Genomic DNA, 19,223 nt, shown 5'->3' on the forward strand with positions numbered 1-19,223 from the left:
ACAAATACAACTTTGAGTTGATCCCAGACCAATTAACCAGAGTATCTGTAAATATAATTATCTCCCAATGCAACACATTTAGTCAATGAGTTACAAGCTTTCTGAATTCATCCATTTGGGGAAACCTGGGCCAATTATGCATCACATTTGAGCCCTTGGATCCTCCCTGAACTTACTTCTTTAGTGCCTCTTGGAGCCCACAAAAGTGTGCCAAAGATAAACAGCTGTTTCTATCTTATATACACAATCACTAGTAAATTCCAATGAGGTAAGCCTGGCCATAAAAATCCAGTGAAGCTTAGATATTCAGCAAGGTTTCAGTTTGAAATTGGGATTGCCATTCAAACCCAGGTTGGCTGCATCCAGCTATACTATGTCCAGTTTATGCTGTAGAAACTAACACATCTTCAGACATGCAGCAATGGTGATAAATAACAGTAAAAGATACATGCACAATATACGCATGGAAATGTCAGACTTTACCTTTATCAGCAAATTTCTCTCTACAATAAGCCTAGATTTTCTTCCCCCCTTTTTAAGTTGCAAGTGTCAACCCTAGAAAAGGCATTAGGTAACATTATTTTTTTCCATTTCTGTTTTCTCTTCCCCTGCCTTCTTGCATAGGAACCACAATTCTCTGCTACGGTTACCAGGACAAAACACCTCAGAAGGAGTGGTTCAAACTAGATATTATTTTTTTTTTCTTCACAGCTCTGGAGGCTGGAGGTCTGAGACTGAGACGGTATCAGGCTTGGTTTTTCCTGGGGCCTCTCTCCTTCACATGCAGATGGCCACTATGAGATGGTGTTGTGTCCTCACAACATGCATCCTTCCGTGTCAACATGCATCCTTAGCATCGTTTTCTTTTCTTATATGGACACCAAGTACATGAGATTATGGACCCATCCTTAGGATCTCATTTATTCTTAATCACCTATTTAAAGGCCCTCTCCAAAAACAGTTACATTGATGAATTAAGTCCACTTTGTTGGTACGATTCAGTTTCTGATAGGTGCCTTATATTTTCTTTCTTTACTCTTCCAACCTGCCATACGGCCTCTCAGCTAGGAGTATGACAGACCCACTTCCAATATTTGCGAGCGTGTAAAAGTCTGTTAAATGGTTAGATTGATTGTTTCTCGGCCTTTTGGCTAAGATCAAGTGTAGTAAAAGGTTAGATGCACTGAAGTGGGGCATCAAGCCTCAGGCCGATGCCTCCATTGAAATTGCAGTCTCCACCATCAGATAAAGTCATAGAGCCAACAGCAGAACCATAGTTAGAACCCCAGCCTATCACGACTAGAAAGTAAGCAGCATACAAGTATGATGAGAGATTGTACACTTAAACCCAAATTTAGAAAAGTAAAGAAAGCTTCTTTCCCCTTTCTGTCATCCATTTGACCCTTTCTTCATCCACACACATCAAAAAGACAATTGGAGAAAAACGCCATTTTCTTGTTCATAGGTCATCTTTAGTGTCTGGATAATGGTTTATTTGGATGGGGTACAGAGAATTTCCCAGACAAAATTTGGACTTCTTTCTGGGGTAGGCATCTCTAAAACCCTAGGAGCCATTCCCAATGGTCTGGCATGGAGTAGAGAAGGGACGCTGCCTGGAGTGCTTCTCAATGATGCGAGCTCACTCTGTGGACCCACCCCTCTCCATCAGAGACTGGTGTCAACCAGCTGCCCAGGCTGTTGCAGTACTTGCTTCCTTCTATTTATGGCATTAAGAACTTTCTTCCTGGGACCCAAGTGCATTTGGATGTTTTGAAGATCCTCGTCAGAGCAAAGCAATAGAGCTTCTAGATCGATCTCCTCTCTCATCAAGATGGGGAGGACTTCTTCCAGATGATGGGACTGCAGGAACACTTCCAGGGGAGTGGCGTTCGCCACGTCCTCTTCCCACTCCACTTCAGCATCATCCCAGGGCAGGTCATCTTCGGGCCTGATGTCCTCTCCCTCTTCATCAGCCTCAGCTTCATCAGCCTCTGCTTCTCCTCTCTGAAGCAATTCCACAGGCATTTGGAATCCCAACTCCCTCTTTCTCTCTGAGACATCTTCAAGGCTTGATGCTCTGTTTCCTTGAAAAATGATGTTTCCTAGACCTGGACGATTGAGAATGGATTCATGTTGCCCACTGCTGCCTTCCTCTGCTGAGATCTGGAGCTTCTCTCTGAAGTCCTCTAAGAATGAGTTTTCTTCCTCTTCTCTGAACACTTCCATCACGTTCCTCTGCCCAATTCTATTTTCCTTTTCCATCTTTTCTGCTGTGTCTTTGTTCTTCTTAAACTTTAACTTGAAAGTGTCTTTAATGCCCTTAGACAGTGACCCGAATGTACTGGAGGCAGAAGCACTTGAAAAAGATGCGTCGGAGAAGGTGCCCTTGGATGTAGAGAGGGTCCCAGATTCTTCCTTGCTGTAGGAACGGGCCATCTTATGTTGGTGCTTCTCTTGGAGCCTTTCGCACTCTTTGATCTGCTTCCTGGCATTCTTCTGAGCTTGCTCCTTCAGCCTTGTGACCCTCTTGGGGTTTATGCTATTCTGGGTAGTGGCAGCATTATCTAGGAGGGCCACACATTCATTCTGCTCCCTGCTGGCAGCAGCATCCAGTGGAGACTGTAAGTCATTATCCAGGGCAAAGATGTTGGCCCCAAACTTGATGAGGAATGAGACACAGTGGGCATGGCCGTTGGAAGCTGCATAATGGAGAGGAGTATTTCCCCAGATATCACATCTATCAGGATCCCCTCTAGAAGACAGAATAGAAAAACATATTAAGCCTTTTTTTTTCTGTCCTCTGAAAATGAGATGTAAAACAAAACAAAACAAAACAAAAAAGAACAAAATGCATACTGATGTAACCATGTCTCTACTGCCTTGACAATAAGTCAGATGTTGTGAATCCAAAAATGTCACATCAAGATATCACATGTCCAGAAACAGGAAAAAAAAAATCTACTCTGTATCTCTTTTTTAGGAGAAAATCTTTCCAAGAAATTCCCTAGCATAATAATTTCTATGCTTCCTTGGCCAGAATTGGGTCATATGCCTAAAGAAAGGGAAATACAGTACCATATGTAACTTCAATTAGAATTACCCCTGAATCTAAGCATAAGATTTTTCCATGGTGGGTGGGTAACTTTTTAACAACTAACTCATCCAAGAAACTTAATCAAAGGTTTGTTTTTATATCATGTGGCAGTTTCTATTGTATAAATCCTGTCATCATGTCAAATTTCAAGCTACCAATATTTGGATGCAGAGTTTGGAAGACATGTGCATTTGTATGTTTTTTGAATTACCGAGGGAAGGGCTTTTGGTCTGGTAATCAAGATGTGAGTTAGGAACCCATGTTCCACATTTGTATCTGGATTCACCACTCAACTCCACACATTCACTCTGGCTTCCTACTGTTGTAGACATTGGGAAACATCCGTGATGGATCAAGTAACTGGTTCCCTGATGCCCATAGGGAAAACCTGGATGGAATTCCTGGTTCTGGCTTTTGCTTTAGCAAGTTTTTGTAGGCATTTGGGAAGAGAAATTGGGTGGGTGAAAGCTCTTCCTCTGCCCATATCTCTCTACATCTCAAATAAACAAATACTTTTTAAGAATTGTTTCCACCATAAAGATATTCAACAGGTATTACTACTCTTCAGAGATAATGGTAAAATGTGGTAAACTAATTAGGAAGTAATGAGTTTCAAGTGTTCTTTTTAATATAATTTATTACAGATATATATGTAATTTTGTTTCTAATAATCACTGTTTAACTTCCTCCAAACTTCCCCCTAAAAAAGTTGTACTTAATTTCTCCTAAGCTAATAAGAGGTGACCCCACCATACTGTAGCTAACTTCCTCTGAGTTATTTGTACGAAAGTAAATACCTGAACAAAACTGTGTACTCATCAGCAAGAAAAAAAAGAATAGATGCTGGGTTCATGGGAAACAGTTCCTGTTATAACCATTATTTATAGAAAGGATAAAACACTTCCCTTTATTCCTCATCTTAATTCCAGTACCATGTACATGATTTGTAAAATGAGTGTTTACTGGAAACCGTGCTTCCAAGATATCAGCCTCGCTCTCCTGGGAGAGTGCAGACTCCAGGGAAAGACACAAGAGAGAAACTGAGAAGTCTTCTTAACGTTTCTGGAGAAAGGACGATAGAAACCGAAGAATAGGTCTACACGCTTGTAACTGACCTGATGATGTACTATATAATCCCCTCTACTCCTTGCTACTCAAAGGTTGGCTCCTGGACCAGTAGCAACAGCAGTAGTATTACCTGTGAGCTAGTTAGAAATGTACTATCTGCCATTCCAACCAAGACCTACTGATATCAGAATCTAGAGTTTAGCAAGATCCCTGGATGATTTTTAGACTTGCTACAAATTGAGAAGAGCTGCAACCTCTCATTGCATGAAAACAGTTTGTAACCCCTCCTGCCTCAAGCTTTTCAATTGTAAAGCACTTTCACACTCATTGTCCACCACCAGTGTCCACCAAAATCCCCCAACTTAAAGAGGACAAGGATAATTATCACAGGAGTAAAGCAAGACTTGAGACCATTATGCATTTGTCAAGGGTGTGATGCCAACAGACGTAACACTTGGGTCTTCAAGTCTAATTGTCTCCAACACAGCCCATCACCTTAGCTTAACACATTTTAATTTTTCCCACTTTACCAGCTACAATGCTTCAAGCTTAAATGAACTTTTCTAGGATTTCTGGTCTGTAAATAGAGAATAAAAATACTACCTAAAGAGTTGCAGTGTTAACTAAGTAACTTAATAGGCACAAAGCATTCGAAAAACGATGCATAGTGAGTTGTATAGAAACATTTGTTGTTAGCATTTCCATTGCATCTAAATTTATAATCCTTAAATTCAGATATTTTTGTCCTCATATCCATCTAGTAAATTTTTGCAGCACAATAACCCTTCAGTGTGAATGTCAAATCTTTATGCTTGGTCTCCCTCGTTAGATAATAATTCCCTGAAGGCAAAGTCTAGGTCTCCTTCTTTGTGTCACCTATCATTAGCTGGTCTCAAACCCAGCCCAAAGAAACAAATTAGATACTCAAAGTGACTGAATGGGGCCAACTTTGTTCTTCCCTCAAAGTCATGGTGAAGTGTGTGTTCTGTGTGGAAAGCACAGTAGGAGCGCCCTGTCTCTGATGCTACTTTAAATGAAAGCAGATACAATATTCCCGGAGAGTCCATTTTTTTTTTTTTCAAGCAAAGCCTCGGATGTGGAATTTCACGTGTAATTTTTTTTTTAAGTGTTGGCTCAAATTTGAAAGAAAAATAACAGTGAAGTCCAAATAAAACACATTTGTGGGCTAGATCCAACTGGCAAGTTGGCAATTGGCAATCCCCTTCTGTGCAGAGAGTACAGCATGCGAGCAGATGCGTGCATAGAGCGAATATCACAGGCCACGCTTGGGGAACTAGGAATCTGTTACCATGTCTAGTGTGCATGGAGCTGGGGGCAAGAACAAGGTAAGGAAATAAAGTGAAATGGAATCTAAGGAAAGTAAATATTAAATAACCCAGCTTTGCTGGCAGCCCCTCTCAAGATGGCTCTGATCAGGCAGTGTGACTGAGCAGCTCCACCCTGAAGACACCCTTTTCAGAGCTAGCACAGTCAAGCAACTTAGGGGAGCACAATGCCTCACCCTGTCCCCAAACATGTGATTTCACTTTATTTGTTTTAATCAAACACCAGATTCAAAAGACTCCTTAAGTACAATAATCACAAAAGGGATTATATAAAACATCCAAGATGGCACTACAAACAGAAACCAAAACCAGACTGATTAAATTTGCCTGTAATAACCCCTAGATTGAAGAAAGTTAAAAAGGAAATTATTGGGAGGCGTGACTGTAGCAGTGGTATGACAAGGTATTAAATCAATTGCTTAAGGTCATAGAATAGTAGAAGTTTGCCAACTCTATGGATCTCAAGAAAGGAGGGATGGCATGGACAAAACCTGCGAGGATCCCAAAAGGTATGTCTTTTGAGAAAATGTCAGTGCAAAATTCTACATTTGCTGATTTCCCTACTACTTTTAAGCTGTTTCTACATATCAATAATCCTTTTTTTACAGACAACTTTCCAAGTTTATGTATAGCATAATTTTAAATATTTTCTACTGACACATTTCGTGGGGTCCCTCTGAATTCTGTCCCTGTTTACCGTTCAAATGAACATCTGCCCAGACAGTCTCACAATCGGCATCTGGCAATCTGCAGCCAACACTGATGTTCTGGGGTTTCCTTGGGTGATGCTGAATCCAAGCGTTGACTTTTTTTTTTTTTTCCCAAAGAGAAATTCACTGGGGAGATTTTTAAATAATTGGTAGATTAGTGCACTTGAGCAATGCTTTTAAAGCTGGGTTGGTGTTATTGCAACTAAATACACAATCAGCTTAAATCAAATTACTCCAAGCTTCTGTTCTATTCCAATTTCTTCTTCTGAAGTTGAATTGATTTTTTGGGGGAAGTTCTCAGAAAACGAGTGTTTTTTCAAAAGTGTTTTTCTCTACATAAAAAGGAATTAGTTGGACTAGTATCAAAAAATGGCAAATTAAATGATATGTTTCTTTTTGCCTATTTGACAGGCAATAAAATAAAATAATAATACTTAATTGGATAGGAGTGTAAAGAAAGAACTATCACTGGAGGAAGAATGATCCAATTTCCTTGTATAATATGTGCCATAAGTCTTTAAAACATGGCACCCTTGTAAATCAACAAATTCAAGTTTTCATATCAACAAATTCCTAACTTCAAGAAATTATCCTAAAGAAACATCTGATCCTTGGGTAAAGATTGGTAAGTAGAAATGTTCATTCCAACTTGACTTATAACCATTATGTCAAAATAAAATGAATCAATGGGCCCGGCACAATAGTATAGTAGTTAAAGTCCTCGCCTTGAATGCGCCAAGATCCCATATGGGGGCTGGTTCTAATCCCAGTGGCCCTGCTTCCCATTCAGCTCTTTGCTTGTGGCCTAGGAAAGCAGTCGAGGACGGTTCAAAGCCTTGGGACCCTGCACCCGCGTGGGAGACCTAGAAGAGCTCCTGGCTCCCGGCTTTGGATCAGCACAGTACCGGCCGTTGCGCTCACTCGGGGAGTGAATCTCGGATGGAAGATATTTCTCTGTCTCTCCTCCTCTCTGTATATCCGCCTTTCCAATAAAAATAAAATAAATCTTTAAAAAAAATGAGTCCATGGGCTTGGCAATATGGGAACTAATTTCTATCCTAGATGCTCAACTTCCAACCCAACTCCCTGCTAATGATTTGGGAAAAGCAGTGGATGAAGGCTCAATACTTAACCCTTGCCACTAATACAGAAGACTCTGATGAAACTGAAGGCTCTTGTTTTCATCCTGGCTCAACCCTGACTGCTGGGTCACTTGGGAAGTGAATTAAAAGATGCAAGATCTCTCTCGCGCGCTCGTGCTCTCTTTTTCTCTCAATTCCAATATCTCCCCACCCTCTTTTTTTTTATACCTTCACATAAATAAGTAAATATTTAAGAAATAACTAAATAAAATGGGCCCAAATAAAATATATGTGTAGGCACTGAATAAATCATGGAATCACTATTAAGCACCTATCAATGAATGACTAGATAAAGAAAATATATCACACACAGCAGCATGCAATTCAGCCTCAAAATTAGGGAGACTCTGTCATTTATATGGATAAGCCTGGAGGATGTTGTGTTAAATAAAATAAGCCAGGCACAGGAAATAAAATACTGCTTGATCTCACTAGGACAGATTCTAAAAATGTTGAACTCATAGAACTAGGGAGGGCAAGGAGTTACAGAAGTGTTCAAGGAGACGAAATTTCAGTTAGGAGGAAAAAGAGATCTATTGTACATATGGTGACTCTTGGTAATAACAAAGCATCATACAGTATTTTTTCCATACACATACAGACACAAAAGATAGCTATGTGATGCCATATAAATGCTAATTTGCTTGATTGAGCCATTCTGCAATAAATACTTCTAATCATAATCTATATCATAATACATACTATTTTTTATTTGCCATTTAAAAAGTGATCAAACTATAAGTCATCATGTCATGAGTCACTGAAATAGTGGAATATATCTCAACTTTTCAAATGGATTGTAATATATTGTTTAAAAAAAATTGGAAGGTTTCGGCACTGGTTGTATGACTTTTAAAAAACAAAGTTACATGTCTGCTGTGTCCTCAAAATAAGTCCTGAAGGATCTATAGATGATCCCTAATTTGTGATGGCTCTGTTTAACAATTTTTTGACTTTCCATTGATGCAAAAGTGATACACAAACTCATTAGAAACTGCATTTCAAATGCTCATCTCTGCCCTGGCTAGCAAAATGCCAACAGGATACTCTATAGAGTCTGGGTAGTCCCTGTAGCAACAGCGACTCTCAGCTGTGTGACCGTGACGGTAAACAACAGTGCCTTGTGTTGCTAAGCTGTGATGCCCGGCTGGAAAATGACAAGTGCTATGAGCCATGGAGCATCTACACCGTGTATCCGTAAGTTAATGACTGTAAGAACGGGCGTGTGATTTTTTTTTTTCTTTTCATGACAGATATACTGCCAGTCTGATGTGAAATGTTACAGTAAATCTATACTCCCTTAGGAATCAGAGAGAAATAAAAGTTACATCCTTTTTAGAAAATAAAACTAAACAAAACTCAAACACAGGCAGGGGTAATTGAGAATTCCAGTGTAATGAATGCTTTCTGTCCTTAAATTTTAGAAGAAAATGTTTTCTCAAAGCTGAGCTTGGGTACTACAAGTTAACATAATTAGTTAACTAATTTTAAACATATAATCAGATGGAAATGAATAGATTCCAAATTAATTTTTTTCTTCTTTAACCCCCTTTAGTCTAATTAGTACTTAGATTTCACATTTTCCCGAACAACTGGCTATGATCAAAATGGGAGGTAGGGCACAGGCAGCCTAGAAATTAAGATGCCAGTGTCTCACATCTGAATGGGTGAGTTCAACTCCAGCTCTAATTCCATATGCCAGCTTTTTGCTAATGTAGATCCTGGCAAGCAGTGGTGGTGGTTTAACTCATAGATGAGTTCTTAACTTCTTGCCCCATCCTGCTCTGGTCTCACCTGTTTTGGGCATTTGGAGAATAAACCAATGGATGGAAACTCACTGTTTCTTTCTCCCTCTCTTTCAGTTTCTCTCGCTTCCTCCTTCCCTCTCAATAACTTTTCAAAATGGAAAGTAATATGAAAACACATTTTTGACCCATACCAGGCCAATTTAACACAGTGTATCTTAAATGCTTCTGTATATGGAAATTAAATCTAGAATATACTGGAATCCATGAGAAGACAAATGAAAGACTGAAAAATACAGGGTGAGAAGAATTTTTGTGCCCATAGCTAGATAGATATAAAGAAAAATGGGCTTGCTTATGCTATCACATTGAAAGAAATCACATGACTATGTCCAACTAGTGAAGAAACAGATGGACTAGATACAACAAATTACAGAGATAAATACCTAAAAATGTGCTAAAGAAAATGTTAGTAGGGAGGCTGGCATTGTGATGTGCCAGGTAAAACCAGAGCCTATGCTGCTGTACTTCCACATGGGCACCAATTCATATCCTGGTTGCTCCATTTCCAATCTAGTTCCCTGCTAATGGCAGGGAAAAAACAGCAGAAGATGGCCCAAGACCATAGGCTCCTGCAACATACATGGGAGACCCAGGTGGAGTTTCAGGCCCCTGGTTTCCACCTGGTCCAGCCCTGGCCATTGCAGCCATCTGTGAAGTGAAACAGCAATGGAAGATCTCTCTCTTTATCTCTCCTTTTGTCTCTGATCTTTCAAATAAATAAATGAATAATGTTTTTTTAAAAAGTCAATTTTAGTCTTGATAGCAACATTAGAATTATATGGCCAAGATCGGTAGATTTATATGTATTATCTTCAGGTTTTTTTTTTTTTTCCTAATTATATGCCCTACCTCCCATTTTAATCATAGCCAGTTTTTAGGGAACATCTGAATTAGACTGAAGGTAACTAAAAGAAGAAAGGATATTAACTTTGAAAAGAATTTTTATAAATCAATGAGAAATGCTGAAGATTCCAATATAAAAGCGGAATAAGGTTGCCCATAAACAGGTTACAAATATGGAACCACAACATCCATTAAGCACAAAATGAATTCCCAATCTCACCAGTAACCAAAGAAGAGAAAACTAAAGTCACTCAGATGTATGATTTTGTGCCTATCATGTTGGCAAAATGAGTACCTATGTTGTGAAGCACAATTTGCCAATTTCAATCAGTCTTTAAATTGAGCACTTGCTTCTGTGGTTTGCTTGTTTGTATCCTCTCTGAAATGCATGCTGAAATTCAGTCTTCAAAGCAATAGTGTAAGGAGGTATTACCTTCAGGAGGTGCGTGATTGACAAAGGCTCCACCCTCATGAATAGGACCAGGTACCCTAGTAAAAGGGCTTGACGGAGGGAATTTTCCGTGTCCTCCCCTCTCCTTCCTTTCTGGCTGGTGAGAACACAGCATTCCTCCCATCGGGAGAAGGAACAAAGCACAGTCTAGGCTCTCATCAGACGACGGAAAGTGATACAGCCTTAGTCTTGCACCTCTACGTTTCTTTGCTTTGTTAAGTTATCCCATTCAGAGTGTGTGTGTGTGTGTGTGTGTGTGTGTGTGCACTTTTAGAGCAGCTCAAACAGACTGAGATGCATGCCAGCTGACCCAGAAACTTCACTTGAGAGAACTGAGTCTCAAAAAAGTATGAGAAGGGCCTGGCACAATTATAATGCCTAGTGACTGAAGTCCTCACCTTGCACACGCCGGGATCACACAGGGATGCTGGTTCTTGTCCTGGCCGCCCCGCCTCCCATCCAGCTCCCTGCTTGTGGCCTGGGAAGGGAGTGAATCAGCAGACGGAAGATCTTCCTATCTGTCCCTCCTCCTCTGTGTATATCTGACTTTCCAATAAAAAAAAAAGTATAAATCTTTTAAGAAAATGTATGAGAAAATGTTTATATTGAATGCTCATCATAGCACTTTTCAAGCTCGGATAAAGCAAGTATATGTACATCAGGGGGAATGACTAAGAAATGTATTTATTGACTTAGAATACTAAGCTTTTGACATTCATATTAGAAGTGTTGATGTACATATTGACACACGTATATCATATACACTGCATCTACAATAAATGTGGTAATCACATATAACATATAAATGTTAATTTCATAGCATTACAGGACTTTTGTTCCTTTATATTTGTTTACATACATGTGGCTTAATTTTCTGGGTCAGCGTCTTTTTCTGGTCCTCCACAAGGGCCTCAAATCTCCCAGGCCTGAGTTCTCACTATTATAAAAGTGCCCCATTCTTCAACAGAGTGTCAGCACCCACAAGTCGACCACGTCAGAACCTGGGGGCCTTGACCTTCCCCTTTTATTACCTGCACATACCAGTCAATCCTTGGTTCCGCATCCAAACTGCCACTCCAATCCAGCCACGCCTCCTCATTCCCACTGACACTGACATAGTCAGTCATTTCATCTCTACCGTTAAAACAGCCCCTGGACACATTCTCCCTCATTACAACTCCCTGGACAAATTTTATAAACATAAATTTGCCTGATGATTCTCCTGCCTCACCCCAAGACATAACTTTTCCAGGTCCCTAGTACACTCCTTAAAAACCCTTTAACAGTGTTCACAGGATGCTGGTGACGTGGCCTGCTTTCTTATCCTTGTTCTGTCCCCATGGAAACCAAGACCAGCTACATCCAATCTCTTCAGGTCCTAGATTCCACAGTACTTCGTCTTGGGGGAAACCCTTTCATCTTCACCCCCTTCTCATCTTCCCAATCTCAGCTGAAACACTTACCCCTTAGTAAAGATTTTCCTGAAACTTGAGGTTAGGGTAGATTAGTCTGGGCTATTTTGTGCCCCTCTTGCTTCAATTTCTAAAACACATATCTTCCACTCTCCAATCTGATCACCATGAATGACACCGTATCTTTCTTACTGCTGTCAGTATCTCCAAAAAGATTGGCACATAACATACACAAAATAAATGGTTATTGAGTTGAATTGAGTTGGCCTTGTTGGTTACACCTTTTTTTCCTTTCTTCCTCTACTCTTTTTTGGATTGTAATTGTTTATACTGCCTAATCCCTCTAGTAACAGAAAAAGTAGAAGAAAGGAACTAGCTAGTTGCTAGGTTAAAAGTTAGAGTTGTGGTGGTGGTGTGTGTATCTGCTATTTCTGGTAAAGCTTTCACTGGGATTGAATGTTAACAAAAGGCTGTGGCATTTTAAAAGCATTTATGAAAATTTCTAATAAAAATAAGCCTTTCTTCCAACCAAGGTTGAGAATTCAAAACCAAGTAGAACCATGATTTCTATTTAAATTTCAGGGGAAAGAATTTTAAAAGCATAGAATTAATTTCTCTCTGCCGTACGCAGGGCAGATAATCGCAACTTAGAGTTCAGGGTCTCTTCTCTGTGTGTGCTCAATAATGAGCCACTCCTGTGGTGCTAGTTCCCACTGTAGGAGGCGTATATCCCTTGGCAATGTTTCCCCCTCTCTGAAAAGTCCGGAGAGACAGCAAGTGCTTGCATGGACTTCTCTGCCTCCTTGCTGCTGACTCCAAAAGTCTGTCACTAACGCTGTGTCCCACAAGGAACCGCTGGGTTGAACTCACCCTCTGCTGCATATTATTTCGAGGGCTTCCAAGTTCCCATGATAGGCTGCCAGGAGAGTGGGAGTCATGCCATCTTCGTCAGAAAGATTCAGATCTCGCTTGGTAGCCTCTTTCAGAAGTTCCAGGTAGCTATCGCTAGCAGCTTGGTGGTAACGAGTGGACATTTTTCCTGCTCACCAAACGTTAGCCAGGTGTTTCTCCCCCAGGCAGAGCAGGCTGTTGGCAGGAGAGCCTGAATACACAGCTCGTTAATCAGTTACAAGAATGAGTGTCACTGGGGACAAAGCTCATTGCAGCCTCGCTCCACGGAAGGGAACCAGAAAGGCCCACGTCCATGAACTTAGACCTTTCTGGCATGGCCTTGATGGCACATATGAAAGCCTGCTAAAGCCTGCTGTTTCATCTTGGATGTTCTGAGGCATATTTAACTTTCTACGTCCATGTGTGTGAGTCCTGAATGTGATACTGGTCATCCAGGTATGGGATGAAGAAAACAATTTCAAAAATTTTCAAAACTAGTCTAGTTCAACGGAGAAGTCTTTTTTGCTTGTTTCCGTTTTATTTGAAAGGCAAAGGGAAAGAGAGACAGAGAGAGAGAGACATCTCTGTACGGGTTTACTTCCTAAATGCCCACAACAGTTAAGGCTGGGCCAGGCCAAAGCCAGGAGCCAGAGATCACTGTGGTTTCCCACATGGGTAGTAGAGGTCTGTGTACTTGAGGCAATACCTACTGCACATTAGCAAGAAATTGGATGGGATGTGGAGAAGCTGGGATTTGAACCAGGCACCTCAGTGTGGGATGTGGCATCCCAAGTAGCATCATAATTAGGACACCAAGTAGCTGTCCTGTAGGTGGTGCAAGGCACCGAAGCTGCTACCTATAATGCTGGCACCTCCTACCTAGCTGCTCTGCCTTTGTGCAGCTGTTTCTAAAAAAGGAAAAGAAAAGGAAAAAAAGAATAAGAAAAGAGAGACAGAAGACAGAGACCTCAATGGATTAGGAACTCTGCTTGGTTTAGGCAGGGCAGACAGAGTGGGATGGGTCTCACCGACTGTAAGAGAAGGCAGAAGCCTGAAGCAGGTTGTATTACACATTTTGGTCTCCTGAATCCACCATAAGTATTGCCTAATATTATTATGAAATGTATGGAAGTATGTTTTTTTGAAGTCTGCAACAGCTTATTCTTCTTATCTCTTTTTGTCCAACATAATTATTAGTCAATAGCTTTTATTCCAAGATAAATTATTTGCCTACTCTGAAAGAAGTGTGAACTTTCATCTAGCTTTTCCACGAGATTAACTGGCTTCAAGGGTTCCTATTTGTTCCTGCTTATTCCTTTTTCTGGTTTCTGTGTGAATAGCAGTCGAAAGCATAAAGCTCTGTGAAGGGCAGTGCTGTTTGTTTTAAAAAGGAAGAAAGAACACTTTTTCCCCTAGAAAGAGCAACATATCCACATGCGATTGTGGATACTCTGAGAAAAAGACAACACTTGATCCTCAATTCAGTTTTACGTGATTCATTTCTTTTTTTAATCTGGGCACAAGTGTATTCGTTAATGGTTCCTGAAATAGAGAAAATACACATAACTTGAGAGAGCATTTCTCAAAGATGGGTTATTTGAAGTAAGATCCTAATCAAAGAGTCTGCTATCGGGAGGAGAAGAAAAACAGGAAGAGGAGATTGAGGAGGCAAAAGAGAATGGCAAAGCAATTATGGAAGAGAGGGAGAAGGATCGAAGGGCAAGATGAGGCAGAGACAGGAGTTTCTCAGCTTCGGTAGTACTTAAGCCCTGGATTTAGTCTTCTGTGAATGGCAAAACGTTGGAACTGAAAGAATGGGAGGCAAGAGGGGCTAAGATCCTGGCACTGTCGGTATTTCCTTGGAAAAATTCCTTTCCTGGAGAAGAGTAAGTACAGATGGAGAAGAGAAGTGAGCCAAGTGCTTCTTAAGTTGAAGTTTTCCCATACCTGACTCCTTCGACCTGAGATTAACAAACAGGGCTGAATTCAGAATCCAGGCTCAGGGGCAAGTTACCCATAGTCTACATCTCCTTGAGGGATGACATTAGGAGATGTTGCTAACGATCATAAAACCATCATTCACTAACTTCACAGTAGTGAAGATGAAATGAAGTCAAATTCCTTACAAATTACAAAATATGTTTTTACAAACAAGGAGTTATGGGGTTGTGGTTTAAGGGACTAGACAAAGCAAGAGTTGTAGCTCCTCGATTGATCTGTATTTTTCTTCTCCAAAAGCCCAGAGGAAATAAAATTCATGAGAAATAGCGACAGCCAAAGTTAATGAAAAAGAACTAAGGCAGATTTGCATGAGACGTAGACACTAAGTCCTTATGATGAGTCTCGGTAATTGCAGAGCAACTGAGGATTCTGGCTGCAAGCTTGGTTTGTATGGTATCTTCTGGAAAAAAAATTTTTTTTTTATTGAACAGTATGCTGCTGGGCTCTTGGAAGGTCAGAGAAGAATTGCTGCCACACGCTTGGTGAGTGGCTGTAACCTCTGCTTAAGGCTCTCACCTAGCTCCCTGTTGGAGCCACACTCTGTCCCTACACCTCTTCATACATCTGCAGTGACAGTACGCCTCTAAGAATGTCCTTCCAGGGACTTTTGTGTCCCCTTGGCAGTCATTTCTATGTTCAGAAGAAATAGCTTTTACTTCCTCATTTTCCTAAAACTCTGACACCTTAGCCTATTATCTGCAATGGCACTGTTGCTGTCACAAAAAAAGCAGCCACCTGAGACCGAGGTGACTCTAAACGGGTATTCCATATAACATGGAATTCAATCCTGGCCTAAACGAACCAACTTGTGGATGAACAATTTACCCGAGGACTATGACTATAAAGCAAAATCTCATGTGTTTCTTTGCTCAGAAGGGGGGAAAAGGGTGTAGGGGAACAAAGATTAGTAGTAATTGATAGTTTCAATCTATCCCCAAGAAAAACCAACTGGCAAAGTACAAACAAAATTTGTCCCGCATTGTTCAAAAGTCCATTCATGGTTAATTGGCAAATAAATTCAATGGCTTCTAGAACTCAGAAACACATATTTTTAGTAATGAGATTGCCCCCTGAGCCCTAAGAGATCTGTTTTTCAAAGCAGACTTTGTTTGTTCTCTGAACCTATTCATGTTTAATTACAGAAGAAATTCACTTGGCTTGGGGGTTGGGGGAAGCAGATTTTTGCATGACAAGGAAAGAGAAAGACCTGAGCAGGGAACACTGCTTTTTTTTTTTTAACAAGATTACTTCATCTAATGAGGATCCTATTATGAATTTCAATGAAAATAAAAACAATAACAGAAAGAGAAGGGAATGAAAGGGGGTTACAGAAGCCCTGCTGTTACTTAGGAAACTTACAGGAACCAAGCAAGGACAGAACAAGGCATTATTCACATGCCTTTCTGTATATACTGAACTTGGGTTCATGAGGAACACGTGTTGATAAAGACAGGGTCCCATGTACTGTCCAGAAAATGCCACTTATCCGTGCATTCTTTTCTCAGTAATGAAACAGTTCAACCGATGTGCTGTGGATTTTTCCTATTTAGCAGACTTTAACAACGTTGCCTTTAAACACATATATCATTCTCCGAATAAGAGCAACTTTATCCTCTCCCTCCCTGCTACTCGCCACCCTCCTCCCCCAAAAAAACCCTCAAGGTCACTGGTGTTGTTTTTCCTTAGAAACATTGTTAAATACAGACATGAGGGCATCTGAAGGGACCATTGTCTGCCCTTTTGTTTTTCCTTCTCCAAATGGAAACATTTATGAAAATATTTAGGTGGATAAAAGCACTATTGAAACTGCAAAGTCCCTGAAGTATTGATTGGGTTTAATTTATTCACATAAGCTTCAAGCCATTCAAAGCCCTATTTTTCCTCCAGAAAAATAAAGACAGCGTTGTTATTGTACCATCTGGTTTGCATGAGGAGTCTCTTGGCATCTCTGAACTGCACATTTTATAAATGCTAAATCCCAGATGGCATACATTGTAACAGTGGAGAGTTTTATAAAGGCTTCCAAAAACAAATTCTTTAAAATTTGAATACTGGGTAGTCTAAGCAGGGGCTATGAACTTAAAATTCTACACTTAAATCAACTGGCTTTGTAAGCTGGATAAACTTCCTTTTTTTTCCTTCAATGTCTTTTTCCTGATTATTAGTGTGTGATTTGAAGATTTGGATCTACATAATCCTTCCACCACTGCTTTCCTTCTATGGCTCTGTGACTGAATCCTTACCCAGGACTGAAAATGACAGGAACAATGATCCTGAAAAAAATTGATATTAGCTGCCAGTTTGTTTGAGGATGGCAGAATTTCCCACAAGGGAGACATGTGACAGTACCCTTTAGCAAGTTAGCAGATACCATAAAAACCAAAGCAGATAATTAGACAGTTACTGATGAACATTAAGCCCCAAATTGAATCACGACATTAATTTAGGTGAATTACTTCTCCCTGATACTACATTTGCTCATCTGTAAACTGAAGAGGGTTTTTCAAATGATTACTTATAGAAATGCTGCAACTAATTACTGCTTTAATAGCTGTACAATAGCACAGTGTATGGTGTGTGCAGTGAGTACTCAGTGAATGTACATGAGCCAGACTAGCACTACCGGAAGCAGTAGAAATACCCAACAATGGAAAAGTAGACAGTCTTCTTTCTTTAGCGCAATTGTAAACATAGAATTATTTCATTTTCTACAAACTTCTTTTTCCTATGAATTTTTATTCTCAGTAACAACAGCTGGGAGTTGGTGGTGTTGTTGTTGATTTTTGTTTTGTCCTAACCCTTATCATGGTGTACTAAAAAGAAGATAATACAGCCATGCAGATTTGGATTTTTCAGTCTAGGGTTTTGCGTCGGTGTACCAGACTGCTATAAAAAGTACCCAAGACTGGGTGACTTAAACGGCAGAAATTAATTTGCTTGTGGTCCTGGAGGCTGAATGTCTGAGAGAGGGGGATCAAGATGACTGTTTCTGAGGGTCAAAAGGGAAGATGCTTTCCACCCATCTTCACATTATCTTTCTTCTTGTACGCAACAGCAACCACATCTCCTCTTCTTGTAAGGACACCAGTCATATTGGATTGGAACCACCCTAATACTTCACTGTAAGGATTTCATCTCCAAATGCAGCCACATCCCAAGGTACTGGGGTTTAGTACTTCGATGTCACTGCTGGGTAAGCACCAGACGTAGACTGTCTCCATTCAAGCAGGATCCTGCCATTGCTAAAATTAGCAGCCATTTCTTCCTGTATCCATTGCCTTTTTCTATGTAGGCCATTGTAGGGAAAAATTTACATAAGCATACACACAGACACCCAATATATACATACCACTAAACTCATGTTTCTACTTCTCTTGGCTCCTGAACCAAATATAAGCAATCAGCATAAGCAGAGCCATCTGTGGTATTGAAAAACAAATGTGTATCAAGGTTTTCCCAAACAATATCTCTGTCTACACTCACACACACACACACAAGACCAACGCTTAGTGTGTTTAAAAAAATCATATTTAAATAATCAATTGGTAAGAAATGAAATCACTTTTTAGGAAAGCCTTCTGTAACTGACAAAAAGCTAATGTCACAGCAACAATGACAACAAACCGAGTATCTTACAGAATTGAAGATTCTAAAGAGATGTAATGAAATTTAATAAGTGGGATTCGGAGGAAATTGGGAAATTCTGAATACGGGCTGTATATTAGACAGTATTGTGGAATTGTCCATTTTTAGGAGTGAGAATGGTATTATGATTATTTGGGAATATTACCTCACTCTTAGTAGTTACGTGCTGAAATATTTATGAGGATGATATCCATAACTTACTTTCAAATGACACTATGACAAAAACAGACAGACATAAGGCAAGTGGGGGACATGTCAGTGACTGCCGAATCTCTGTAGATGTTTTCACAGATTGTTTGCTCTTCTGTTTTTGCAACTTATCTGTGTAAAACTTTGAAATTCAAGAGAAAAGCTGCAAATAAACCTAAAGACATGCACAAGACTCTGGACCCAAGGCACTTTTTGGGTCCAACACACAATGAAGCCTTCGGAGAATGGGCTGAGTCTTAACCAGCACCGGTTCTGATCAAGACTCAGACACTACAGGCCAGAGCTGCAGTGTAGTAGGGAAAGCTGCTACCCGACATTCCTCACGACCATCATTTCGAGACCTGGCTGATTCATTTCCAGTCAAGTTCCCTATTGATGTGCTGAGGTAAGCAGCAGGAGGGGGCCTGAATGCTTGGACCTCTGTACCTGAGAGACTCCTGACTCTTCTGGCTTCAGTCTGACACAGCCCATGGTGTTGCAACCATTTGGGAAGTAAAACAGCAGATGGATAATCTCTCTTTACTTATGCTTTCCAAATAAATAAATATTTTTAAAAGGAAAGCTTTACTTAAAAAAAATATTAAAGATTCAGAATTATAGGA

At 40.2% G+C, this 19,223-nt stretch overlaps 1 protein-coding gene across 1 annotated transcript; it reads right to left on the minus strand.

Annotated features, from left to right (window-relative positions):
* Positions 1 to 764: 764 nt before the first annotated feature.
* ANKS4B (ankyrin repeat and sterile alpha motif domain containing 4B) lies at positions 765 to 12,908 on the minus strand. The gene is made up of 2 exons (XM_040973908.1): positions 12,745 to 12,908; positions 765 to 2,752 (listed from the first exon to the last, which is right to left on the minus strand). The coding sequence occupies exons 1-2, from the start codon at positions 12,906 to 12,908 to the stop codon at positions 1,666 to 1,668; spliced, it is 1,251 nt and encodes a 416-aa protein (XP_040829842.1). The 3' UTR covers positions 765 to 1,665.
* Between the last annotated feature and the right edge of the window lie 6,315 nt (positions 12,909 to 19,223).

This window comes from Ochotona curzoniae, unplaced genomic scaffold (assembly GCF_017591425.1).
Source record: "Ochotona curzoniae isolate NIBS_2020 unplaced genomic scaffold, NIBS_Ocur_1.0 contig_2321, whole genome shotgun sequence".
Lineage (NCBI taxonomy): Eukaryota > Metazoa > Chordata > Mammalia > Lagomorpha > Ochotonidae > Ochotona > Ochotona curzoniae.